Here is a 27930-nt window from a genome sequence, read left to right on the forward strand (position 1 = left end):
ACCCAAGACCTGCAAACACTTGGCTTTGGCAATCAAATTATCCATTCCTTCAGCGTATGGGTTCTTTTCTGCTGCTGTCTGCAGAGTTGGACTTTCAGCTTAAAAGACCAGTACACATATGGGAAATGTGTATTGGATGGACTAATACGCAGTGTGCATTATCTGTAGCATATGAGAAATTGTGAATTGATAATACCATATATTGGCAAATGGAGTGACAGTGAGTGACAAGCAACTGGCTGGTGAGAACTCCAGTTTTAGGGAAGGAAATGCCTGGGCACGGTGGCTGAGCTTTCTGCTTCCTCCTCCTTTGGAGAATGGGTTGAATATTTTAGGTTCATCTGCAGGCCTATATTACATTTAATGGCACAGCATCCTGGCATGCACTAGTGCCATGCTGAGAGGCTGGCAGCCAAAATGAGCTGGCTCATGGTCCCACTTCATTATTTGATTGCAGACTATGAGGGGGAAATGATAGTATTCTAGTTCCTCTTTTTGGGAAAGTCTGCATTCCACTTCAGAATGTTTCATTGCCAGATATTGCCTAGCTTTCAAGTGTAGTTCCTCTCGTCCAACCCAGCAAAATAAGCCTGAAAGCCAAAGAAACGTGTTTACTTCCATTTCAGTCATTAAGATGTCGCCAGTTGTTACTGTCCTTTTGTTGTGTCTCAAGGGTCACTGACTTATGGGATATTTCTGGATGTTTTTTAAAAACTTGGTTAGTAGAAGAAAGCAGGAGATTGAATAGCATCAAATTTATTATGACAGTAACCAACAGGGCAACTGGAGTTAGCATCCTTGTAGCTTTTGTAAATTACTCAGTTGTTTGTCAATACTAATGGCAGAGTTCATTACTGGATTTTGATTGGAGTAACAGTGACTCCATTTCAGCAGATAAATACTGAGGATTTGAATCTTTAGTAAAATTAATGACAGCTGGAGGAATTCCCAGCTGCACATGTTATTGGAAGCGCTTAACTACCCAATTAATCATGAATGGATGGATTCAGTGAAACACGAAATTCAATCTGCTTTTGCAGGGGTGGTTTCGGAAATATTGGAGGCAAGCATTTTCCTCTACTGAATGCACCTCAGTAGTTGAGTGGCTAGTAAAATGCAATTCATTCTTTTCTTAAAGAGCAATGCAAGAAATGTTTGTCCCTCCCTCTCTACCTCTTCGACCTGTATACCAGCCTACCTACAGTCATTTATTATGCCTCTTCCACAAGCCAAGCCCATGTTTGGGGCACAAAGATGAAAAAGGTGCCGTACCTGCCCTAAGTAGTTATTGTCAGAAAGATAGAACAACTACACATACAAGTTATAACCCAGTTTATGGATGGAATGGAGTTTGCCAGATGGACAAGGAGAGAAGAGGCTTTTCAAATGAGAGTCAGCACCCTGTACAAGGGCAGGGAGGAGCCTCCCCCGTCCCAGTCAACAAGTATTTCCTGAGTGCCTGCTATGTGCCACACACTGTGAGTTAAACATGTTTGGGAAAACTTGAGGTGCATATTCTGACCTGAGCATGTTGGAGGAGAAAGATGAAAGATGAACTTGGCTGTTGCCAAGAACAATTTAAGATACCATTTGAATAATGTTGCTCCCAGTTTTGTTCTTCTTTTCAAAGTAAATGGACATACATTTTGTTTTGTTTCGTTTTTAATCCTCACCCGAGGATATTTTTTCCATTGATTTTTCTTTAGAGAGAGGGTGGAAGGGGGGGGCAGAGAGAGAGAGAGAGAGAGAGAGAGAGAGAAACATTGATGTGAGAGAGACACATCGATTGGTTGACTCCTGCACACACCCCAACTAGAGCTGGGTATGAGAACCCACATCCCAGGTACGTGCCCTTGACCAGGAATCAAACCCGAGACTCTTTGGTGTGTAGGCCAACACTCTAAACACTGAACCACACCGACCAGTGCAACAGACATTTTCTTATTTCTGTTTTAGATTGATGTGGATTAGATAAAGAATAATGGGACAGTGTTTCTGAGTTGATTCAGTACATGTTTATACCGAATCTTAGTAAATATGCAAAGAAACATACTGAATAAATCACAAACTCAGCGTTCAAGGGCAGAATTAGGCCAACTAGTGGCACAGAGAACTTAGTTTCTTATTTGAAAACTTGTCAATGGCTAGCACCTGGGCAGACAGCAAGAGAGGAATTGAAAATCCTCCTTTCTGAAAAGAGAGGCTATTAAAAAATGTTTAAAACAGATAGTAGCAACCAAGGGCTCAAAAGAACTATCTGAATAGTTTTCTAAAGAAAATGAAGCAGCTGAAACCGGTTTGGCTCAGTGGATAGAGCGTCGGCCTGCGAACTGAAAGGTCCCAGGTTCGATTCCGGTCAAGGGCATGTACCTGGGTTGCGGGCACATCCCCAATAGGAGGTGTGCAGGAGGCAGCTGATCGATGTTTCTAACTCTCTATCTCTCTCCCTTCCTCTCTGTAAAACATCAATAAAATATATTTTTAAAAAAAGAAAATGAAGCCAAGTGTCATTCATCACAAATGTTAGAATACAATTTGATGAAAATTATTGTGTGTTTTTTAAAATTTCTACTTGCACCTCATCCAGCAGAGATTTTGAGATGACTTCAAAGACTACATACAACCCCGTGAAAAAGTTAGTAGCAGATCAGAGTCATGGAAAATATAAATTGAAATAAGGGATCTATACCAAGAGGAAAGTCAGGACGTAGTTCTGAGCTTCCTGGTGGCTGAAGCAAAAAAAAAACCACACACACACAAAAAAAAACCAGCAACCCCAAAATATAATCAACTGTAGACTTCTCATTGTCTGTAGGGAGAACACGTGTCAGGACAGATCGTGACTTGATTTTTATTACCTAGGACACAGGATTCTAATATTTGTGAAGAACCCTTCTTCATTTAGTCATCGAGGTAGAAGTTGCTTGTACCAGCCTGCCACGTGTTGAGGCACGTTGGCACGGGGTGGGGGAGGGGGACGACTTTGCCAGGGCATCCAGGGGGCATTTTGTTGCAGTTTTCATGTGAGCTTCAGTTGGCATTCCATGAACACACAAGTGCTGGTGTTACCCACTCAGGAGAATGTTGCCGACTTCAGCTGGATTCCGCTTTGTTCTCATGAGGACTGCTTGTGGACAACATGCACAGTGACTGGTTTTCTGGTAAAGTCGGGTGTTCTCTCAGCATGAGCTTCATTTCCCCTTCATATTTAGCCTCTTTACAGCCTTCTTGCTAAATGGTGAGAGGTCCTATTGTCGTTCCGGTTTTGTAATGGTGATAGAATTGGCAATAAATCCAAGTTCCTTGGAATTTGTTCAGCGAAGCCGTGGTTGCTTAAAATAAGAAATGTTTGTTTCTCAAATCCTTGTCCTCAGCATTGATATAGACCCCAGGCCCTCCCCAGTGAGGCATTTTGCTTGTCCATCCTTGTCCATTTTTATGCCGTCTTTGGTTATAAATAACTTCTGGAACAAGTACCAGACCACGTTTTAATAGCAATGTTCAAAATGCTGTCCACATTCCTTTCTAAATGCTTGGTGATCTTTTCTTCTAGGAAGGATTATTTACTCATTTTAATTTTGCAGAACTGGAGGTGGTAGTGCCTAGAAGACGAGCAGCTTAAGTTGGTGAAGAATCTTTTCACAAAGTATGAAGTTAATATTGAGGATGTTTTGGACTTGTTAGATAAGGAACTGCATATATTTTAAAACTTTCCCAGCTTTACTACATTTTCTCTCATATCAGCTCTGATTTTTTTTTTCTTTTTTCTGCTGAACTGCAGATACATCAGACCTGAGATGCTGCGGTGTGTGGGCCAGTGTTAGTTGATGAATTTAGCATATTTTTTAAAATATATTTTTATTGATTTCAGAGAGGAAGGGAGAGGAAGAGATAGAAACATCAATGCTTCAACTGAAGGACTTATATGCATGCATACAAGCATAACCAATGGACATAAAACACTGGGGGGTAGGGGAGGCCAGGGGATTGTCAAGGATGGGGGGAAAAAGGAGACATATGTAATACCCTTTGTAATACTTTAAGCAATAAAAAAGAAAAGAAAAAGAAACATCAATGCTGATGAGAAAGGGTCATTGATTGGCTGCCTCCTACACGCCCCCTGCTGGGGATCGAGCCTATAACCTGGGCATGTGCCCCCACTGGGAATCCAACTGTAACCTTGTGGTTCATAGGTCGATGCTCAACCACTGAGCCACACTGGCGGGCTTAACATGTATTTTTTAAAAAACAAACAAACAAAAACTGTGAAAACAGCTCGTCTTAAAGTTGAAAACGGTTAAACTAAAGGATCTCTTCCACCTCCTCTGTCACATTTAGTTAGCATTTCATACAGCGCCGAGGCCTAGCACATGCTACACCAGGGGTCCTCAAACTTTTTAAACAGGGGGCCAGTTCACTGTCCCTCAGACCGTTGGAGAGCCGGACTATAGTTTAAAAAAAACCTATGAACAAATTCCTATGCACACTGCACATATCTTATTTTGAAGTAAAAAAACAAAACGGGAACAAATACAATATTTGTATTTGCATGTGGCCCACGGGCTGTAGTTTGAGGACCCCTGTACTACACAATCAGTAAATTGTATGTGTTTCCTATACCCTGTCAACCATTTTTAGAATATGCTCATTGAACTGTGTTTCTGGGTTACCTTGGCCTCCCTTTCCCCAATGCGTGTTTCCAGTCTCCCTGTTGGTTTCTCTGGCCACACAGAGCCTCCTGGTGCTGCCTCTTCCACCCGAAACCCTCCCACCCAAGCTCAGCATCTGCTCCCTCCCTTCCCCCAGCCAGGGGCTGCAGGCACCTCCTCCTGCCCCCCCTCCAGGGGGGCTTGGGCTCTGCATTCACTCCCCTCTACAATTTTATTTCCAGCTACTGCTCCTCAGGAACCGCTGAACATCTCACTCCCCAGCATGTCGGGCAAGGGGCTGCTTTCATGCCTGTGTTCCCACAGCCTCTGCTTTCTCTTGAAATGCCTGGCGACATGGTTCTGACCCCAGCCCGGCCTTCAGGTGAAGTCCTAGCCCTGCCTTCTCCATGCGGTTGTTACGTGGCTCAGCCATTTCAGACTGACCTCCACTGTGTCACAACTCCAAAGGCAGCAGGCCCACCCACACCCCACACCCCCCTATGTTTTTTCTTAAATAACATAGTTCTAGCACTGAATTGCCATTTTTCATTAACACGTATCTCAACTTCATTGTAAATGTTAAAAGGCATGACACATGCCTTTTCCATCTCTAAGTCCACAACTCCCACCCCAATACTGACAGCAGAGTTGCCAAACCTCATTGTTCTCCAAACATTTCTGTTATTTCCCTGCCCTTTGGCCTTGCTGTCCTCTCCTGGGGCTTTGGCTGTGCAGCCTATTCCTGGCAGCCCTGATAACACCCCATCTTCTCCCAAAGATCTCGTGTCCCTCCAAACAGAATTAACCTGCTCTATTCAGAACTGGACTTGCATTTTTGTTACAGCACCGCTCATGCTCCCCTTCATACTGTGGTTACTTGTGTAACTGTCTGCCCCATCAAGAACATAAGGCAAATATCTGTGGGTCCCCGCTTTTCCAGGGCACGTACGCAGCGCTGGTCTTCATTCTCTGCCTGTTATTAGGAGAGAACTCCTACTGTGTGTCTACATTTGCCCTAAGTTTCCTATTAAAGTACCGAGTCTCCCACAACCCAGAGCGCAGGTGCACGCAGCCCTGGAGAGGGGAGGCACCCCGTGAAGGCTGTGGTTCTCAGCTGGCCCTCTCCCGACTGTGGGTCTCCCTGAGCCTTGCTGTGGTGGCATGGAGGGAGTTTATATCCCCTAAAATACTGGGGGAGGAGAAGGGCTTTCAGGATGAGCCCAATGAGGAAAAAGTTCTCCCGCCAAATGGACAGCATGTCTCTCATGTGTTGATAACAAGCCCTATTTCTCTCTCGGGCTCTTGTCTTCACCTGGACATGGGGTTTGCTCTACAGCTATTATCCTACCTAACAATGGAGATTATAGGACCATGGTACTCAACCATTTGTTAGCCTATTTCCAATCCAGCCATTTGAATTATATATGTATATGATTCATGAATTTTTTCCTTATCTAGTAAGAAGCAGAGTGATAACAAAAGACCTATTTTAATAAATTCCCCAGAGCTTTAGAATGGGAGTGCTCTTTTTTTAAAAAAAATTTTAAGCATGTATTTCAAGGCAGCAAAAGGAGCAAGAAAATAGAAAAAGAAAACATAGCTAAGTGAAGTGACTGCTACCTTATTTTCCTGATTGAAATGACACAAGGGCACACTCTGTGGCCAGAGAGCTCACCTTCTGACTTTGAAGGGAAAAGTGTCTTGTCTCTTGGATGTGACTCCGAACCCATTTAGGAATCCAGAGGTCTCTGAGGGGTTGGCTGGTCTTGTTGACAGGTCTGGCCCTTAAACCCACGGGGTGGGTCGGGTAGGTGAGGACATGACTGTGTTCTGGGATTGGGGACTGCCCGGAGCACTGGCCCTCTTGACATGGCCCCTGGAGTCTTAAAGAAGAGGGCTCCGACATCAGCCTTGGCCAATGGGCATGTCCTTGGAGCTGCCACAGTTCAGAGTGGAGAGTGAGTCAGCACCACAGGCCAAGGACAGCAGCTTTCTTCTTTGCTGCTCTCTAAAACAAAAACAAAAACAAACAAAAAAAACCTGATCATCTTCAGGTTATTCCCAAAGAGGGAATGCCTCCTGACTAAACACAGCTTTTGCAGGCAGAAAAATTATGGAGGAATAATACCAACCTGATTCCTAAATTTCATTTTAGCCAATACCTTTAACTGTCCCTATCAAAGTTCTTACTAGATAGAGCCTTTAATGCCTCTTCACCTTGATTAATTCAAGCTTTACATCTACCCATTTTTTTAGGGAAGGGTTAAACACAGCAAATTGGACTCACCCAAGCACACAGGGCCAGGATAAGCCATGGAGTCAGCATGCTGGCTAGCCAGCGTTGGGTGGTTGCGCTGCCAACTGCTTACGCTGTTTGCTCTGAGTACATAATCTTCATAGCAGTTTCAGAAGTTAATATGCTCCTTTTCAGAAAGGAAACTGAGCATAGAAAGAGTGTCTTGTCCAAAAGCAAACATCTAGTGAGTGGCAGCTTTGGATCACAACCCAGGCATTCTAGCTGCAAAGCCCAACTCAGAACTGCTTATTTGGGTCCAGATCTCATGTGAGTAATCATTCTTTCTCCTATGTTTCCTAATGAAAAATAAAGGTGATTAGAATAGATCATAGTATCTCTCCCAGACACATTCTAAACAATAATTATATCGTCTAAAATTTTTTTCGTTTGGTCCAAAAGTTAATAACAACAACAAAAATGAGCAGGTGTGGCTTTCCTCTCTGACCACTTTGGATATATTAATGAGCTAAGGGGTAGGCCTGAAGGAATGGAAGAGAAAATCCACAGGTTTGATAGTCACATCCTTAGTATTAGTTGATTGTATGTACTTTCATGCCAGCGCAAATGCATACTCCATCACCACGTACTCGAAGACCGAATTCCTGGCACTATGAAGACATCTTTAAGAGCAGACCTCAGGCCCTAGCCGGCTTGGCTCAGTGGACAGAGCGTCAGCCTGTGGACTGAAGGGTCCCAGGTTCGATTCCGGCCAAGGGCACATGCCTGGGTTGCGGGCTCGATCCCCAGTAGGGGGTGTGCAGGAGGCAGCCGATCAATGATTCTCTCTCATCACTGATGTTTCTATCTCTCTCTCCTTCTCCCTTCCTCTCTGAAATCAATAAAGAAGAAATATATACCAAAAAAATAATAGAAAGAGCAGACCTCAGAGGAATCTTTGAGATCACTCAGGAGATGCTCCTGCCTCAGGTGTAAATCTTGGCTTCACCAGTTAATGGCTGGGTGACTGCGAGAATGCAGCTTGACCCTCTGTGATGTCTCGAAAGAGCTGTGGAGAGAAACCAAGTGAATGCACTGGAGAGAATATAGCATGCTCAGTAATTGTCAGTTCAATCTAAATGCAAAGAGAGTGAGAAAGAACGAGACAGAGAGAGGGAGGCAGGGAGAGAGACTGATTTTATTTTCTTTATGCCTCCAGCCTCGGTTGTTTGCTCATGCAGCGCCTTACTCTTCTGGGCTTAGTTATTAGCTGTTAACAAGGGCTGTAGAGTCAGTCAGTCTTAAGTTCCCCACATATCACTGGTTGCATGACCTTGGGCACATTACTGGTGTCTGTAAGCCTTGTTTACTTCAGGGTGGATAGTGAACTCTACCTCTTTAACTTTTTAGCGACTAAATTAGATAATGTCTGAAAAGTGCTGTTTTATTCCAATTAAAGCCCCATTTCTAGTTCCAAAGGTTGAGCTAAGAATAAGTTCTTTTCCAATGAGCTCTAACACAGAATTATCAGATGGGAGTCAAGCTTGCTTTCATCTCCTCTCACCTCAGAACCCACTGGAGACGAAGGGAACTACTCCAGGGAAGGGTGTGGGCTCTGGCCATTGGGACTGCAGATGGGTTGGTCCATGCCGATGGGGAGGGCTGGGCCCTGTGTAGTAGGTAGCAAGGCCCTGGAAACCTAAGGAGGGATAGCGAACACAGCAGCCTGAGGACAAGTTTGGTGACACAAGCTGCAGAGCATTCCTGCTTCTGTGGAGATAAGATAACTAGGAGTAGGCATGGCTCTTACGTAGAGAGCAAGTATTGTTTGTGTGCACAAGGGACCCACCATACCTCTCAAATATCCTCAAATTAGTCACTGCCCTGTAATTCAGAAATAGCCTTTGTACCTAAATTACACTACTACACTAAGTTACATCATCATATTTTTAACCTAAGACCTACAGGCTTCATAAATATAGGAGATTGGGGACCAAAGAGAAAAACTCATACTAACCAGCCTCTGTTAGGCCCCAGGCCTTTCACAGGACATATTCTTCTGCAATGATCACAATGAATAAAAGTGTTTAACCTTAACCATGGGACATAGTACATGCTCAAAAAATGATAGTGGTTATTTTGTTATGATGATGATTTTTATATTATAACTAAGGCCCGGTGCACGAATTCATGCATGGGTGGGGTCCAGCAGGCCTGCCCCAATGGGGGCCCACTGGGCCGGGCCAGCCTGGGGGAGGGGCCATGGGCAGTTGGCCAGCTGGCCCCACCCCCGATCGGGATGCTGCAGGGTGCCGATTGGGGCCCTAGTCAGGCTGGTTGGGTGCCGCAGTGCAGTGCACATCATAGCCACCAGTCATTCCAGTTGTTCTGGTCGTTCTGCCGTTCCGGTTGCTGGGCTTATATACATAGAGATGATCACTAATATTTAATGTTACAGAAGTTGTTAGGTAACAGATATTATCAAATTGGTTCTGGGAAGTGTGAAATCAAAGCTGCCCAACCCAAAGAGGTATATAGGCAGCAACAGCAACAACAAAAGGGAGGAAGAGGTGCTGCAGCTGGTGGAAGAAGTGGTTCTAGGGGTCGAGGCTGAGGTCAGGGCCAAACTGGATTTAATAATTATTATGATCAAGGTTATGGAAATTAAAACAGTGCCTATGGTGGTGATCAAAGCTATAGTGGCTATGGTGGCTATGATTATACTCGGTATAACTATGGGAACTATGGATATGGACAGGGATATGCAGACTACAGTGGCCAACAGAGCACTTATGGCAAGGCATCTCGAGGGGGAGGCAATCACCAAAACAACTATCAGCCACATTAAAGGAGGACATTGGAGAAAACAGGAGGAGATTGCTAACATAACCCATCTGCAGGACGATGTTGAAGATTGATTGGTCTTCTGTTATTCTACGATGATTATTTTGTAAAAGAAGTTCTAGTGTACAAGACAACTGTGTCCAGCTGTATATAGCTGCCCATTAGTTTTCTTTGTTTTTACCTTGTCTTTTGCTATCTGTGTTATGATTCAGTGTGGATTTGTGTTTATACAAATTTTATTTGTATGATTTCATGTTAAACCTCAAATAAATGTTTCCTTATGTGATTGTAAAAGAAAGAAAGAAAGAAAGAAAGAAAGAAAGAAAGAAAGAAAGAAAGAAAGAAAGAAAGAAAGAAAGAAAAAAAGAAAATAGACCACAGTGTAAAAGTAGTGTTTTGTGGGCTACTTTGTAAACCCCTCTGGGGTAGTGTGAGAAGAAAGCATTCTCAGTCAGTTCCTTCATTCGAAGGGTTATAGAAGTCCACATTTACAAGAAACTGTTAGGTGCTTCCTCTAAGCAGCTCTGCATCTCCCAGCAGCACCTTCAAGATTTCCTGTGCAAATAGTTCATTTCCTTTTTTTAAAAAAAAAAATATATTTTTTTGATTTGCATGCCACCCACTGGGGATTAAGACTGCAACTTGGACATGTGCCCTGACCGGGAATCGAACTGTGACCTGCTGGCTCATAGGTCAAAGCTCAACCACTGAGCCACGCAGGCTGAGCCTGCCATTTCCTTTTTAACATCTCTGCTGGAACTAGAATTAGTGCAGCTCGAGCTGCTCTCCTTGAATGAAGACCTTGTGCTGTGGCTAATGCTTACAGTTGCCACCCAGACACTCCCCTGTGTCACATGGATTGGTCAGAAGCTCTCATCAACCTTTCACCGGGCAATGCTGGTTCCTGGGGTGGCTGCTCCATGTCCCATGATGTTATTCTACACCTGTACATAGTAAAGCTTGACTGCTCGAGGCCAGCAGGTGGTCACTCACTGTTCCTTTCCAGTAGGAGAGGGAGCTCCATGATCTCACCACTTTACCATCAGGATAAAGTTCTTACTGCTGCCAAGATGCTGTTACCTTCAATCTCATGAAAGGGTTTTGATTTATTGCTAATTGTGTTCATCGATGTAGCACTTCTAACATACTTATTCAATACTAGGGGCCCGGTGCACGAAATTCGTGCACTGGGTGTGTGTGTGGGGGGGGGGGGAGTGTCCCTCAGCCCAGCCTGCCCCCTCTCACATACTGGGAGTCCTCAGGCGTTGACCCCCATCACCCTCCAATCGCAGGATCGGCCCCTTGCCCAGGCCTGATGCCTCTGACAGAGGCGTCAGGCCTGGGCAGGGGACCCTCATTTCCCCCCATCACTGGCTCTGCCCCTTGCCCAGGCTTGATGCCTCGGCCAGAGGCGTAGACCCCCATCACCCTCTGATCGCCTGATCGGCCCCTTGCCCAGGCCTGACGCCTCCGCCAGAGGTGTCAGGCTTGGACAGGGGACCCCCATCTCCCCCCGATCACTGGCTCTGACCCCCGCCCAGGCCTGAGGCCTCTGGCCCAGGAATCATGCCTGGGCAGGGGACCCCCACCTCCCTCTGATCGCTTGCTCCACCCCCCAGCCAAGACTGACGCCTCTGACCCAGGCTTCAGGCCTGGGCAAGGGGACCATCATATCCCCCCAATCCCTGGCTCTGCCCCCCACCCAGGCCTGATGCAGGGGACCCCCAGCTCCCCGCGGTTGCAGGCTCCGCCCCTGCCCAGGCCTAACGCCTCTGGCCTAGGCGTCCGGCCCGGGCAGCGGGGACCTGCAGTGGCAGCGGCCCTGCGATCATGGGCTCCGCTTTAGGCCCAGGCAAGGGACCCCTAGCTCCTCGGACTGCCAGCTTCGACCGTGCCCAGCTCCCATCACTGGCTCCACAGGGCCGCCTTTGCCCTGCCCCCCAGCTCTTAGCTCCCCCCTGGGTTTCCGATCACTGTCAGTGGCAGGGGGCTTCTTCCTGCTTTCTCTTTTGCCTCCCTGCATTGTGCCTACATATGCAAATTAATCGCCATCTTGTTGACAGTTAACTGCCAATCTTAGTTGGCAGTTAACTGCCAATCTTAGTTGGCAGTTGATTTGCATATAGCCCTGATTAGCCAATGAAAAGGGTAGCTCGTACGCCAATTACCATTTTTCTCTTTTATTAGTGTTGACTAGAGGCCCAGTGCATGAATTCATGCACGGGTGGAATCCAGCAGGCCCACCCCAATGGGGGCCCATCGGGCAAGGCCAGCGGGGGGGAAGGGGCGGCGGGTGGTTGGCCAGCCAGCCCCGCCCCCGATCAAGGTGTTGAGGGCCGATCAGGGGCAGGGCTGGCCAGGGGGAGGGGCCTCAGGCGGTTGGTGTTAGGGGCCGATCAGGGGCATGGCCAGCCAGGGGTGGGGCTGATTGGGCCTGGATCAGGCTGGTTGGCTGCCGCAGTGCACTTCATAGCCAAGGGCCATTCTGGTCATTCCACCGTTCCAGTCGTTGGGCTTTTATATATATATAGACTAGAGGCCTGTTGCTCCGCCCATCCCGGGGCCATAAGGCTTCGCGGCTCTGCTGATTCCGGGGCTGTGAGGCCTCGCTGCTTGGTTGGCTACAGGGCTGTTTGGCTTGGCTCCACCCCTTTGAGCCTACATATGCAAATTAACCGCCATCTTTGTTGGTGATTAATTTGCATATTTCCCTGATTAGCCAATGAGAAGCATAGTGAAGGTATGGTCAATTACCCTTTTTGTCTTTTATTAGATAGTATAGATAATTTAATTATGAAAAAAATCTGTATGTAAGCAGTATAAACACAATTGGAGGAGTTATCACTTAAGAGTAAAAGAAAACTCTCAAGGGTACCTTAGAATCTCTGACCAATAACTAAAAGGCTGAGTAAAATCCTATCATTGAAGCAGAAGCTCAAAGAAATCCACAAACCAAAACCTTGATAATCTGGAGATGGCTTTTTGAAAGCATGTCTTCTGAAAAGCAGTCTGCAAGTCACTTTCTATGATCTCAGATGGCCAGTTCTTTACCTAAATCCATCATTCCAAATTAGTGAAATGTTGGTGTATGAGCAATGTTAACAAAATATTGCAGGATGTCATTTTGTTTTATTAAAGGCAACTAAAATGTTTGACATTTTAGTGTAAGTTTTTGTTTCAGATTTTGTAGAGGAAATTTTTAAAAAAAGAATCGACCTATATCCCTGCCCCCTGCATAATGCCCTATGATAGAGGCACGCAGGGACGCTCCTACTGTCTGAGCCTCAGGGGCCTCATCTGTAACGTGGGGAGAATTGTGACCTACCTCACAGGCTTGATGTGATAATTAGTGATTTGCATTAAGCAGGAGATGAGTAAGCACTCAGACTCTTCCCTTCCCTTTCTGAACTTTTCGGAACATACTCCTTTGCTGCCCTGGACTATTTTGTTCTGTAGCCTAAGAACAAAACTTAGTTCAGTGGTGACTGAAGCCAAACCTTAGGTCTTCTGTCGAGTAAAAGTGGGCTGCAGAGCTTGCCTTATTCTTTCAGCCAACGTTTTTGAAAACCTCCTATTTATAAGAAACAGTACAAAATAGCTTAGAGCAAAGTCCAATAGTCATCTTTTAGGCATAATTTCAAAAGCTCTTTGTCTGCCTAAGTGCTGGAATGTACACATCACCCAGGGCTTTGAATTAAGGCATTGAAAACCACAATTCTTAAAATATATATATATGGTTAGGATTGCTAACATCACACCCAGTAAGCATAACCTGTTTCTTTCTTTTTATGTTCACTAGGATACATTAGTTTATGGCTTTAAAAATTGTATATAATATGTTACACAAAATTATATTTAGGAAGAGACTTTCAGCAATTGTTTCCATTTTTCTTTTTCAGATTTAGTTGGTTCATTGGAGACTCCAAGGTGTGCCCTGCTACGGTGTCTGCTTAGTAACTTTTGAGGGACTAGCCTCTGCCGTGCCCTTTGCTCATGGGTTAACAGCCTGGGATCGGCTCACTCAATAAGTGAGATAGCTCACCCTTTGCCCTTTTTTATGACATGGAATTCTGAAAAACGAAGAGCTGGTGAGGCTGCATTTTCCAGCTTTGGCCGGGGCTAGCAACCTTTGTATCTTAGTTCTGTCCTCTTAGCATCTAACGTTATTTTCTTCTTGCCGTTTCCCCGTTGCCGATCATAAATGGTTAACCAGAGCTCTGCTGGGCAATCCCCCTGCAGCCCTCAGTCCATGAAGCCTGCTGCGCCCCTTCCCTCCCTGGCTCCTTCCTCTAGTCCGGCCCCACAGGCTCCCCTGGCCTCTCTTGGCTCTCTTGTTGTTCGCTCTGCGCCTTTGTGACAGCCTAGGGCCTTTTCTTTTCCTCTTCCTTCCTTTCTCCTGGGATAGCTCTGTACGCTCTTGGACCCAGTTGAAACAACACAAAGTAAAAATAAATGAAAACAAGAAACCAGTTCCGTGCCGAGCCAGCAGAGCATGCCCATGGGCCAAAGTGGAGCTTTCGGTGTTGCCCTCTGCTTCCCTAGGACCTTGAGAGGCAGCAGCAAGGATTTCCCTGTGCAACGAAAAACCCACCCTAAGCCCCAGGGGAAACGCTGTGATAACACTGACTGTGAAATTGGCTCTCATCGCCCTCGGTTTTCCCCTCCACCAGTGTTCTTAGAAACGGGGAAGTCAACAGAAGCGTCTGCTTCTACGTATTTGGCAGTCGTGGAGCTTATTAAGTAATTTTGAAATTCTTACAGTTTTGTTCACATTTCAAAATAAAGTTCGTCTGCAGGAGTCCTTGCATCACTTTTTGGGTGCTCAGAGAGATCGAATGCCAGGGCGCGAAACGTCGCTGAGGTAGTTGCAGGAAATTAGCCATCTTCTCTTGTCAACAGTAGCTGTGTATTTTAGCTGTTTGACTCACTGCAGCAGTGGGCAGCCTGCTTTCTTGTGAACCGTCGTCAGTTACCTTCCCCAGCACATGTTTTCAAACAAGGCAGGTGCCTCCTTCCTGGCTGCCTGCACCCTAATCACTTTATGGCCCTGACATCTTCCCACAGCCCGTGGTCCCCTGCACACATCACACTTCAGCAAAGCATCACCTGTTTTCATATATATTTCAGAAGCTTGTGTCCTTTCTCTCTTACTCTGGGTTTTATTCAAGTATAACTGAATTTGGACAAAAGATGCTCTGAGAGAACCCTGTTTTAAAGGATTCAGGGTAGCGTGTTTGAGAGCAATGAGTGCATCTGTGAAATAGTCACCTTGTACTTATTCATGTTGTAGGTCCAGACTTTTCCCCAGTGGGTTTGCACAGAAGGATTTGGTTAACAAATGCGTTTTCTCTGGGAAGGGCACTTTCCAAAGTGCTACACAAAGTGCCCGGGTTTAGACACATTGCAGTTATTAAACAAATAGTGTATCATTTTGTAATATATTAGTGTACACAATAGGTACACAATGTTATATGTCAATTACATCTCAATAAAGCTGGGGGAGAAACTGTTTTTTCTTTGCAGCAACTATAATAATAAGAAATGGATACATTTCAAGATGGGCTGTTGTGCATACATTTTATAAATGAGTTGAAAAGTGATTAGAATCTATCTGTGAATTCTTTTTAAAGAAATCAATGTAGAAATATCAACTCTAGGAAGGGAATGAGAATGGCTAGTGTGTGCCTACTATGTGCCAGGTCCTGGAGAAAATATTTTAATATCAAATGCAGCTCTGTGTAGGGTTTGAAATGGCTGGCTGTAAGGATTCCATGACAGAAGGTGTGCAGAGCATCTAGTGCCACACTGATGCAATAGCAGATTAATAAATATTTGCTGTTTATTTTGTTTCATTCAATCCTTTGATGTAGTCAGTATCCCCATTGTACAGATTAGGAAGACTGAGTCTGGAGTGATCTGAGTAACTTGGACCAAATTTTCAAAATTAGGTTGCAGAGGCAGAATTTAGAACCAGGGTTCTGCTGGACACGCTGATAAAAACCTCTAACCAGGGGTTATTCTTCTAGGCTGCCAGGATGATCTGTGCTAGGGTTTTTTTTATGATGGGAAAAACCATCCCAGCTAGAATACAGTAACACCCACTACTAAGAGGCAAAGTTTTCTTTACGGGCAGCAAATTCACAAATAATGTATAAGTAAACATTCAGAAAAACATTCCAAGGACCCATCTCAGCAGTCAACCATTCTTAGAGTCTTTTTTCACTTTCAATAGCAAAGTCTTAGCTCTATGGATAGGTCTATGCTGCTCAAAATCTGTGCATGGTTTATGAAACATGCCCAATACATCAGTCCTGTCCATACCTCTGCTGTGTAAATGTCATCGTCTATGCAAATATCAACTTGTAATGCCAACTTAAGGAAGTTGTAAGGATGATATTCCTGTAGCACCTAGAAGGCAAGCTTCCAGGATTTTGGGGGGTTGGGTAGGGTGGGATGGGGGAGTAACTTTTTAACTAGCTGCTATAGTTTTCATCTCTTCTCATGTTGGGAGCACCAAGTGATGCTGGCGACCTCAGTCCCTGGGATACAACCATTGGGCGTGGATGTCAGTGTTGTTCCAATAGCCCCTCTAGATGTGGGCACCAATTAAGGACACCCTTGTTTTCATCTTCAAGGTGCATGGCTTGGTGGCTTAGTGACCAAGTATGGCTGCTGTAGGACAATGATGGCCGTTTTAATAGTGAAGAAGTTCAGCGGTGTTGGCATTGGAACTGGAAAGTCATTTTACTAATGCAGGATTCCACTTCCCTGTGTTGAAATTCTAGGCAAATCAGTTACCTGCAGCCCAAGCTACAGCTACACGTAGGATTTAGTTCTTGTAATAGACTGACTCTCTTTTTCCTTTTAGAGGTGTGTATATAAGAGAGAATGGAATTAAACTTCAGTTTCACAAATGAATGTGAGCTTAGTATAAAGATAGCAGAGAACAAGGAGAATTGGGGCTGGTTGTCACATCATTGTCATTGCAGTTTACTTCCTAGCACTTAACCTAGTCCAAATATTTCCTTCACAACCATCGCTACCGTCGGAGTTACTCAGATGCTTAGCTGTATTCTGCCGTCTGAATTTGTATCTGCGAGAAGGCCCAGGGTGTGCGCATCGAATTCCATGCAAATGGGAAGAACCCACTTAGGATGCTGTACAGGATGGGACGGCTCCAGAAGCTTCCCGGCCCCGCATTTAAACCACTCTGGGTCTTCCTCTCCAGGGTTCCGCGGATTCCTACACGAGCAGGCCCTCGGACTCCGATGTCTCCTTGGAAGAGGACAGGGAAGCGATCCGGCAGGAGAGAGAGCAGCAGGCGGCCATCCAGCTGGAGAGAGCAAAGGTGACTCCTGCCCCTCTTTGGTTCTGGAGCGGAATGTGGATCAGCTGCTCTTCCCCTGCCTCGGATTTCTCTGAAAGCATCATTTTATGATCATCCTGATAAGGCCCCAGGTTGCAAGGCTTTCTGATCCATTCGCCCCTAAATGAGGTTTCGAAACATTCCCAGGGGAGCACTTGCCCGAGACACTGACACGTCACCCTTTTGTGTTTGGTTTGGAGGTGAAGTGTTTGGTCATCTTCCAGCTTAGCAGTCGTAGCCAATACCAAGGTCACCACACCCGGTGTTGGCAGAGCCGCCTAAGGTTCCAGCTTCACCACCTGTTCCATGACAGCGGCCTTCATTTCAGGCCGCACTTGTTCTGTGGGTCTCCCTGTTGATCTCCCCTCTTGGTTTCAGTCTCCCACCTCAAGTTCAGCATGAAGTTCAGAACTTTGAACAAGTATTAGCATTGCAGCCAAGACGAGCAGCAAAGGCATTGCAAAATAGACCTTCAGATATCCACAAGGAGGGCTCCCCCCTCCCGCACCCCAGGAATCTCTGCACCCACAGGAGGCAACAAGCTGCACGTGTAAATGTCAGGATGGGAAGCGTCACATAAGCGCGTTAAAAGAGCAGAGAGAGAATGGCGCCGGCAATGAGGCAGCCTCTTCTGCTCCCACACCTGCGGCGTCTGTGCCGGTCGGAGAGGGGCTTTGGGGCAGTGCCGGCTAAGGGACACCAGTGGGACCCTCACTCAGGTCCTGTCTCCAGCACTGCTCCCCAGCCATGTTCACAGCTCGAATGCAGGAGCCAATAACAAAGCAGCCGGGGTGGCAGGAACCATGTGCCCTCATTTGTGGCTAATTTGTGTTTTAGTTTTCTCTCAGAGCCTGTTTTGTGGCCATTGTGGTCACCCACGCGTCAGGGCAGTGGTGTTAGCGTAGCTGGGGGTTTGTGTAACCTCTGCCAGGTGGCACCAGCCCAAGGGCACTTGGTCCAAAGGCGTTTTGGAACCAGCTTTTGGTAGCTGGGGAGAAGGCGACGAGTGAGCCTCTCTGCCTTCCTGTCCACGTCCGCGGGCCTTCCTCTTCCCTGGCAGGATAAGGTATTCTACTGAGTGCGTCCCACAGGCTTTCAGATCTGAGCTGCTCACTCAACCCCCCCGGCCCCCCCAACCTTTTTATTTAAGACCCAGCACCCGTTTCCTGTATCCAAAGGGGGGGGTGTGACTAGGGGACAAAGCAGACAGCCCTCCCACTGCCATTCCTTTTCAGTGGTTAAGGGCACATTGTTTGTCGGGGATGTTGGAAAGTGCCAGCACAGGGGGAGGGAGGGTGGGCTGGTAGGACTGAGTCGGTGGCACTGAATCCACAGTTTTCAGTGCCACGTCTGCAGGTGTCTCCATGCTGCCCGACCCAGGGAAACCCAGTGAAGATCCGTCCCCCTTTGCAAAGTGATTTCCCCTGCTGCCTGGTCTTATCAATTGTCTTGTTATAAGACTATGTTTCAATATGAAAATTCCTCCTCTGTCTTCCTCCCTCCATCCCCACTCCACGGCTCTGGGCCCAGTCCAAGCCTGTAGCCTTTGCTGTGAAGACGAACGTGAGCTACTGTGGCGCCCTGGACGAGGATGTGCCTGTCCCAAGCACGGCCATCTCCTTCGACGCCAAGGACTTTCTGCACATTAAAGAGGTAAATGGAGGGCTCTCTGCGTCCCCTAACCTGCCACGAGGCCAGGGCCTGAGCTTTGGCTCACGGTCATCACCAGGCGGATTTAGGACACACGTGGGGTCCTCTGGCCACCTTTTAGTCACTGTGCATGACCACAGAGCCGTAGATTCGGATCCGACTTAGAGAAGCATGAGTTCGGCTGGCAGGGCGCCTCCCTGAAGGGGCCATTTAGACAGGATGTGGTCAGTATAAACATCTGGGTTATAACCCTGAGGCCTTGGACCTTGGAACCAACACTAATGAGTGTAATCATTAAGGTGTTAAAGCTAAAACCTGGGGCAGAGGTCTTTGGGAAACAGAAAGCTTAAGGGATTGAGCAGTACAAGGAGGGCTTGGAGCCTCTCAACTCGAAAGGTGAACTAATGACACCGCAAACTTTTATTTACTCAACCTGGGGACATTGAATCCTACTTCACGTCAGACATAGCACTGGGCGTCTGGGGGGACCAGAGGTGCAGGCTCCCCTTCCCTGCTGCCAGGGAGGTCCGAGCTGGTGGGAGAGACTGACAAGTACACAGTTTTCACACAGGGTGACAAGTTCGATGGCAGCACAATTGAATGGGTGTGGTGGGAACCCAGATAAAGAGCTTGGGGGCGGGGGGACCACCACGCTGGGGAGTAGAAGGATCAGGGGCCAGAATGCTGGACAGAAGTGGTGAAGCCTGAGGGAGCCAGGCTGGGGCGGGGGTGTATCCGGTGGGAGGGACAGCCAGGAGCAATGCAGATGGCTGGAGGGCAGTAAGCAGGGAGTGGTACTGGGGACGGGCCAGGGCAGAGAGGCTGGAGCCTGATTTGTGTTTGTTTTTTTTTAAAAAAAGGTCCGTGTGGGCCTGGCAAGAAGCCTGGACTTTATCACCAGGCAGTGGGCTGGAGAGGAATTTTAAATAAAGGCCGGATGTGACCAGCCTGTGTCTTAACATAACTTGGATGACGAGAGGGTATTGCAGAGGCGGGGGAGACACCGTGGGGCCGGACAGTGGCTGTGGCAGACAGGATGGAGAGAGGCAGCAGCTTGGAGAGAGAGTGAAGGGGCAAACAGACAGGATTGGGAGATTTCCCACGGGCAGGGAGTACTGGGGAAGGTGACATAAGAGAAATGAAGGGTGGAGGCTAGTTTTTCCAGCTCACCTGGAACAGCAAGGGTCAGCTATCAAAATAAGGAAGGCAGAGAGGGGAGAAGACTTGTTATGGGGGTGGATGTGGTTAGAAGTTTGCTTTCAGATACACTAGGTCAGGGGTGCTGTGAAATTCCCATGAAGATACTTAGTAAAACCTTATCCATATATTCTGGATGCCAGAAAAGCGGAATTGCAATTTTCTCTTCCTAAATGCTAGCCGTTGGAAAGAAGACTGGGCCCCAGTCAGGAGAAGATAAAGAGCTGAGGCGTTGTTTTTAAATTTAGCTTTTCTTTTTCTTTTTTTGTTTTTAAGATGGGAAAGATTTAAGCATATTTTCCATGCTGAGATGTTGAACCCAGCGAACTATATTGGAAGGAAAAGGCAGAGCTGAAGGAGGGAGGGGCTGGAGTCGAGGGGAGAAGACAGCATCTGGAAAATGGGCACAAGAATTAGGCTGAGTCAGGAGGGAAGCCTTGCCTTCCTTCTCTGCTCTGCACAGAATTTTCTGATGGGGCCGGGGGCCTACTTGGTAGTCTCCATTGGCTCCACTAGAGGAAACATTGGAAATTAGACCTTAGAAAAAGGAGCGCATAGAGGTGGGACAATAAGATGAAACCTGAGAATTGAGGAGCCTGAAGAATGTGATCAACATAAACATGTCACTTAATGTCACTGAGGTGCTTGCATGGTAAATATATAACAATTTTGAAAATCATTGTCTTTGAAACTCTGCATTCTACCATGGCATTAGTGATACCAGGACGTATGTAAATAGTTTTAACTATTTATTACTAAGTGGGTCAAACATCTGGATATCTACAGAAGTCTCACTCTCCTTGCATTATACCCATGTGACCTACATTTGTATAGTCACTCATTTGAGATATCGTTCTATAGTATATGCCAGGCCCTGCAGATATCCAACAGCTACAAATGAAGTAGATCCTTTTCTCATAGACTTAACCCTTTGAGTGCCAACCAATATCCTAAGAACTATGCTAAAATTGCCAAGGCATTTTTGCTGATTTTACAGCAGTTTAGGAAAAAAATTATGAAAATTAGGCAGATAAATGCCAGTGGTCAATTTTAGAACTACAAATATTCGGCATCATAAGTAATCTGCACTTAGGTGCCATCTGTCAATAAAGAGTGAACCACTAGCATCTAACAGTGACACTGCAGGAGGAGTGCGATAGAGCTCCTGGCACTTTTGGGGAAGGACCGGTGGAGCGCAATTGCGCTCCCCGACACTCTAGAGGTTAAATTCTACTGAGGACACAGATAATGAACATATTAATAATTGCACATTGTGAATTCTTTGGGGGGGAAATGAACCAAATGCTGAAATTTTTTAAATATAAGGATGAGGGGGTTATATACTTCCAAATATAGGAGTGATCAGAGAAAGCCTTTGTGAGAATGTGACCTTTAAACAGAGACCTGAAGGATGAGGAGAAGCCAGCCTTAGAGCAAGGGGGAACCTTCTAGAACAAGGAATCTGCATGTGCAAAGGACCTGGGGTAGGAAAATAGCCTGGCACAATCAGTTTACTGGGAGAAAGTCATACGGCTGGAATGCAGTGAGCCAGGGGGCCTAGTTGCAGGAGACAGCGTTGTAAAAGTCAAGTAGGGTACAAGTCAGGTAGGACCTTCTGGTGATGGTGAGACTTCAGGTTTTATTCTGCATGTAATGAGAAGTGAGATGAATTTATTTTTTAAAGGTTCTCTGATTGTGGTAGAGACAACGGATGGGAGTGGGATAAGTATGGAATCAGACAGACCATTAGCATCATTCTAGGTGCGAGACCATGGGTTTGAGCCAGCTTGGTGACAGTGAGATACAGAGAAGTAGACGGATTTGAGATATATTATAGAAATTCAGTGAAGAGCACAGGTGATGGACTCAGAGTAAGAACTGAAATTGAGCAACTGGGATGGATGTTATTTGGGCGGGGAGAGGACAGATGGGGAGAGCGGTTGGGGAGTGGACACTTCAAAGAAGATACCAAGTAGGAAGTTAGCTATAAGAATCTGGAGCTCATAGGAAAGGGTTGGGCCAAAGATAATAAATTTGGATCATTTGTTTAAGCATGGCATTTAAAGCTGTGATAATGAAGGAAGTCACCTACTAAAAAAAAAGAGTAGAGGGAGGAGAGAAGGTAGCTCTGCATCAAACCCAAAGGAATCCTATCCTGCAGAGATGGTGAACATGACAAGATTCAGCAAATTAAAACTAAAAAGGAAACTGAAAAGGAGAAGTCTGAGATAGAGGAGGAAAACCAGGGCAGAGCGATATGTGTACATCAAGAGGGGAGTGTGTCGTCAAGGAGAAGGAAATCAGCTGTGGCAAATGGGACATGTCACCCAAGGTGAGGAGTGAGGAATGGACATTGGATTGGCAGCATGGTGCTCAGCAGCAAGGAAGTCATTGGGACCACTGTCTGGAATTGAAGAGATGGAAGCCAAATGAAATGGGATGAGGAGAGAAGGGGAGTATATTTCAAGTGTAGACAATGCTTTCAAGGAAGTTGACACTGAGAAGGGCATGAATTCAAAAGCAGTTTCCTTTCAAGACAGGAGCTATTGAAACATTTGTACATGCTGATATTAACAAACAGAGAGAGAGAGAGAGAGAGAGAGAGAGAGAGAGAGAGAGAGAAGAAGAAGAAGAAGAAGAAGAAGAAGAAGAAGAAGAAGAAGAAGAAGAAGAGGAGGAGGAGGAGGAGGAGGAGGAGGAGGAGGAGGAGGGAGATGAGGGGAGGAGGGGAGAAGAGAAGAGAGGAGAGGAGAGGAGAGGAGAGGAGTGGAGAAGAGAAGAGAGGAGAAGAGAGGAGAGGAGAGGAGAGGAGAGGAGAGGAGAGGAGAGGAGAGGAGAGGAGAGGAGAGGAGAGGAGAGGAGAGGAGAGGAGAGGAGAGGAGAGGAGACAGGCAAAGGAGTAAAGTGTTTGAGTAGGCAAGAAGGGTGGGGTCCAGAGCCCAAGTGCAGGGATAGACCTTTGACAGGAAGGGGAACACTTCTTCACTGAACGTGCAGGAAAGAGATGAGTGCAGGCAAAGACTGCCTTGGTAATAGGAGGCGGATGAAGCATCAGCTTGATGGAGTGTGCTTTCTTGATGGTCGACATTTGCCTGGAAGACAAAGGCCCATGACCTGAAACATGTGCCCTGGTATATGAATGGTTAAGTAGATTTTGTCTCACCATTCCCATAAAAAAATGGCCAACCATATTCATTAGTTGCTAACACTCTCCGTTTCCAAGGAAAAGCAGAACTTTCAAAGGTAAGAGTTCTCACCTCTTCCATCCTCACGCACACTTGCGCACACCAGCATGCCCACCTTGCTGCATTTTAGTGCTTTCCCCCAACCTGTCAATATTCCCAGTTTGTCCTGTCGGTTGCCTTTCGATCTATATGCTCCTTGATCAATGTCCCCTTTAATCTGGCAGTTCGATGCATGGTATTGAGCTGGTAATCCCATGTGGATTAGAGCCACTTGTTTCAAACTTTGAAATATCAGATAAGGAAACACTTTAGAAAGAGAAAGCACTAATCCTTTTAGGGAGATCAAGATGAGAATGATTGGAACACTGGGGTGACCTTGCCAGGAAGCTGGCACATGCTCTTGGAAGAGCAACTCCAATGAACACATTTCTAGAATGAAGTTGTAGCCTCTCCTCCCATCCATTGCCTCATGGGCCATCTATCATGCACTGTTTTAAGTACTTTTCAGTAATGAAAAAGCTTAGTTAGTAAATGCGGAGGAAAGCTGCAGCTCGCCTTATCACCTACACCAAGTGATGTGCCAATTGAACTCTTGAATGTATACAGTGACTTTCTCTCAAGTGGCTCAAAGAACATTCATTTATGTTGCCTCAGATTCTCTCTGGGCTTTGGCTGTTTCCTATAACTCAGTTAAAACATATTGGGAAGCTGCAGTAACTATTTCAGGAAGCCCTTTAAGGTCACTTGGATACCATTTAATAAATTAGTGTTCCAGTGGGCTCACTTAATTTCAGGAAATAACTTAAGCCCCAGGAAACTATGACTCAGGGTCTGTTTTGTCCCCACCACAGTGAAATTTCAATACCAAGCCTATGCACCAAAGATTCTAAAAGGGTCCTTTTGCCTTTTGTTAATCCTAAAATAAATATACCTCTTACTTCAGGCCTATTATCCCAAAATAAGATAGGAAGATGGGAAAAACTAAAACCTAGATTGTTCAAAATTTTACATTGGTTCAACTCAGGCTTCTTCGGTGCAATCTCATACTGCATGCTATGTGTGCCTTATGTAGGAGCTGTGTGCAAAATAAAGGCACTAAACCCTTCAACCACATCTTTTTGCTTTTGAGTGTGAGGCTGTTATTCAGAATTACTCACAGTTATGCAGAACTTCGTGCTGTGATGATGCAATGGAACCATCCATTCTTCCTTCACAATGTGTCAATGTTACGTGCATATAAATTCCACATTTTTTCTGAGCTAAGCAAAGTGTACTATATAAAGTTGTTACATTTTGGGGGGAAAAAAGATACTTTTGGATCAAGCTGGAGAGTTATCTTGCCCAACACGAATAAAAGCAATAAAGGACGTTCTGGGAATCATCTCCGAAGGGTGTAAACAATATCTGCTCTCTAGAAATCCCTAGCTGAAACTTTTCCTTAAGGCAGGTCGGTTGGATTAAATGTGCCTTCTACCCTAGGGTTCTGCAAATCTATTGTTATAATGGCAGTTTTGCTGACCCTTCAAATGGGTCACACTGACAGAGCCTCGCCCTATATTGACTGAAGTCTTTGCATGGATGGTTTGCGTTTACGGTCATGGAGCTTTATTTAGATAGGAATCCTGGTGTTCCTGTTGGGCTCGGGCTATTCGGAGGTTATTTCAAAAAAATCCACATCCACGTATAGAATATGTTTATTCTCTGTAGGCTTGGGCTTCTTTTTCTTCAGGTAGGAAGGTGGACCTTGATTTGCAAACCTATGTTTGGAAGTGTGGGGGGAAAAGATTGTACTTTTGCCCTTCTAAATTCTTCTGGCTAGTCTAATAACCAAGTGAACGTGAGACAGAGTACCAGGAGAGACAACCAAATGTACTATGTATGCACCTACAGGAGTTCCCCAAGAACAGACTGGGCAGTTACGATTTATATGTCATTCTGGAGCTAAGGAGAAAGTGTGTGTGTGTGTGTGTGTGTGTGTGTGTGTGTGTGTGTGTGTGTGGTTTGGCACTGCAGAGGGCAGGAAGACAATTCACAAGGAGACGAAAAAGCGTCTTATGGTTCATATTAAACTATAGTTATATAAAGATATAAACTATAGTTATCTATGATGATATTGCCCTTCCTGGAGCGGGTCCTCTAAGTTCTTTTAGGCAGTTAGGGAGAAGGTCAATGGTTTTTTCCTGAGTCTTTCATTTCTTGAAAATAATCAGCTTAAAGTAATATTTGGGGTGGCATATTTTGGGATTGTAAACTACTTCCCCTCAGAAGATTATAACTCTTCCTCAATGAGAGTAGATTACAGAGAGTATCATGGATTTTTACCTAAAAGCTTTTGACAAATAGCAGACTATTAAATGTTTTCATTTTAGACTTGCCTATCTTATCTTCCAGAATTTCAATTACACCGGTGCATGTTTAGTCTCATACAATCTGTTCCCTAAGAATTGGCTAAGGCTTTTTGATAAGGGCTGAAGGATCCAAAGGTTAGGACCTGACTGCAGGCCAGGGATTTGCAAACTGTTGCCCGTCTGCCTTTTTTTTTGGGGGGGGGGGGGCAGAAAAGATTTATTGAAACACAGCCACGCTTACGTGTTTCTGCATTGTCCGTGGATGCTTTCCCATTACGACAGCAGATTCAAGTCATTGCAACAGAGAGTATATGGACAGCAAAGCCTAAAAAGTTACTGTCTGGGCCTTTAGATAAAAAGTTTGTAGACCCTGCCTTTGTGTTTATATATATATATAATATAGTACAATATATATTATGAATGGTGGTTCGTCCTTCTGGTCCCTGAAATTAATAAGTGGGATGTGAAGATAAGTATGTTCCTATTGACAGCAGTTTTATTTCTGCATTCCAGAAGTATAACAATGACTGGTGGATAGGAAGGCTGGTGAAGGAGGGCTGTGAGATTGGCTTCATCCCAAGTCCACTCAGATTGGAGAACATCCGCATTCAGCAAGAACAAAAAAGAGGACGTTTTCACGGAGGGTAAGCCTCCTTCCTTTCTATAAACATCGGGGGGGGGGGGGAGGTGTGGGAACATTAGGCAATTTTCAGGTTTGCTTCCTGGGTTCAAACTTCGTGCTTTCAAAGTAAAAGATACTTTACTATGTATGAGGTGTTTCTGAAATGGACACACAGGTGTTTCAGATATTCATTCTCCCTGAAGCTTGGCACCACTGGAATCCACATGAGTTGCCACAGCCTCAGCAAACGCTGCCTGGAATCTAAGCGGTCCTTCATCAGGGTCCCATAGGACATGGTTCTCAGTACAGGAAGTGGGAGCCGGCCTGAGAGGGCATCCTGGCTCTTCCTGGTTCACTCTCAGAGACTGTCTCTCTAGTTGGCACGGAATGCAGTGGTCCATGTGGGTCCTGGTACCTTCTCCACCCAGGGCTTCTTGTGGCACCTGCCATGTCTTGGTAATAAGGTAAAGACTCTGCCTAGCTTCAGATGGATCCGCCTTTAGGGAACGAATGAAGTAGCCACATATCTCAGGGTGCAGGTATTTCAAGATTCCAGGGATACACCAGAGCTTGAGAGAAATCGGACTCATATGGAGCCTGCACATGTGAGCCTACATGGAAGCTTTGATTGGATATGTGTTGTCATTTTTTTGTAAGGCCTAAAATAGAAGCAATTCTTTCTCTTGACCCTCAACCTCCTTTTTCTGTTAGATCCTTTTCTATTTCAATAACTCCTCTGTTTAGGGGTCCTGTTGCCTTTGGCATATGGGAACCTCTTAAACAGTGATAGAAATAACCGTACAGTCAGCCCCACTTTTACTTATCAATCTTGTTTAGTATTCGACACTCCTATAATATTATTAATTATAATTCCTCTTGTTCCCCCTGCTCTAAATTTTCTCTCTCTCTGGATGCTCTTTAAACACATCCATACTACATTTCTGCCTCAGGACCTTTGTACTTGCTGCTTCCTCTTACTGGAACTCTTTTCTTCATATTCCCACCAGATCATTCCATCATCTGCTTCAGATCTTCGTTAAATATCACCTTTTCAGTGACCCCTTTCCTGCCACCATATTGAAAATTTTACCCATTTCCCATCTCCATCCTGACTTAGTTTTCTCTGTTGCATTTATTAATATGAGAAATACTATATATTTACTTATTCATCTGTTTGACACTAGTATCTCCCACAGATAGAATCTGTCTCTATATGTGAAGGGATTTTGCATCCCCCCCCTACTGTTGCACCCCTAATTTTTAGATCAGTGGATACTCAATAAAAATATGTTGAATGAAATAATAAATGTCTTATTATCAGTTCCAAAGTTGTTGGTTTACTTATTATTTTTATTACTTATCCTTTTCCATAATATCATTCTAGACTTAAATCCTTTTGAACTGAAAGCTTACTTTGCAGAAGGTGCAAGAGTCAAGCCAAGAGCTACAGATAGGCTCTTATTTTCTTGATACTGACCCTGGGAGGTGTAGCTCCTCCATCAATAGATGAGGAAACGAAGACTCAGAGATGTGATATGATGTGCCAGGACGAGAAATCAGATCGCTCTGACCCTGGGGACTGTACTCTGAAGCACGGAAAAGGAGGGACAGTGGAGAAGTGGGGAGGTGGGCTCCTGGGGGCCCCCAGGGGCTGCAGGGAAGCTTCCAGAGCCATGTGAGGAGAACAGTGCTGATGATCTTCTATCCTGGGGTGCAAAGCTGTCAGTGCTTAATTCTGATCCCCACATAATCGCTTCTAAGAAGAAACATGTCTTCCAGCTCTTACTGCTTGCTTTGAGCTGCGTTTGACATTGGAGTGGTGCCCTGGTGAGCTTG

At 45.5% G+C, this 27930-nt stretch overlaps 1 protein-coding gene across 5 annotated transcripts in view; it reads left to right on the forward strand.

Moving 5' to 3' along the window:
- Nucleotides 1-27930, forward strand: part of CACNB4 (calcium voltage-gated channel auxiliary subunit beta 4) — a 239996-nt gene that overhangs the window by 172430 nt on the left and 39636 nt on the right. For 4 of the 5 annotated variants that reach the window (XM_059704459.1, XM_059704455.1, XM_059704457.1 and 1 more), the window contains 3 exons: nt 16955-17074; nt 18623-18745; nt 25986-26116. In XM_059704459.1, coding sequence (XP_059560442.1) covers nt 16955-17074; nt 18623-18745; nt 25986-26116 — 374 coding nt within the window. Of the gene's footprint in view, nt 1-16954; nt 17075-18622; nt 18746-25985; nt 26117-27930 lie in introns of those variants that run through there. The other variant, XM_059704458.1, reaches the window with a different exon arrangement.

Source organism: Myotis daubentonii, chromosome 7 (genome assembly GCF_963259705.1).
Source record: "Myotis daubentonii chromosome 7, mMyoDau2.1, whole genome shotgun sequence".
In the NCBI taxonomy this organism is placed as follows: domain Eukaryota; kingdom Metazoa; phylum Chordata; class Mammalia; order Chiroptera; family Vespertilionidae; genus Myotis; species Myotis daubentonii.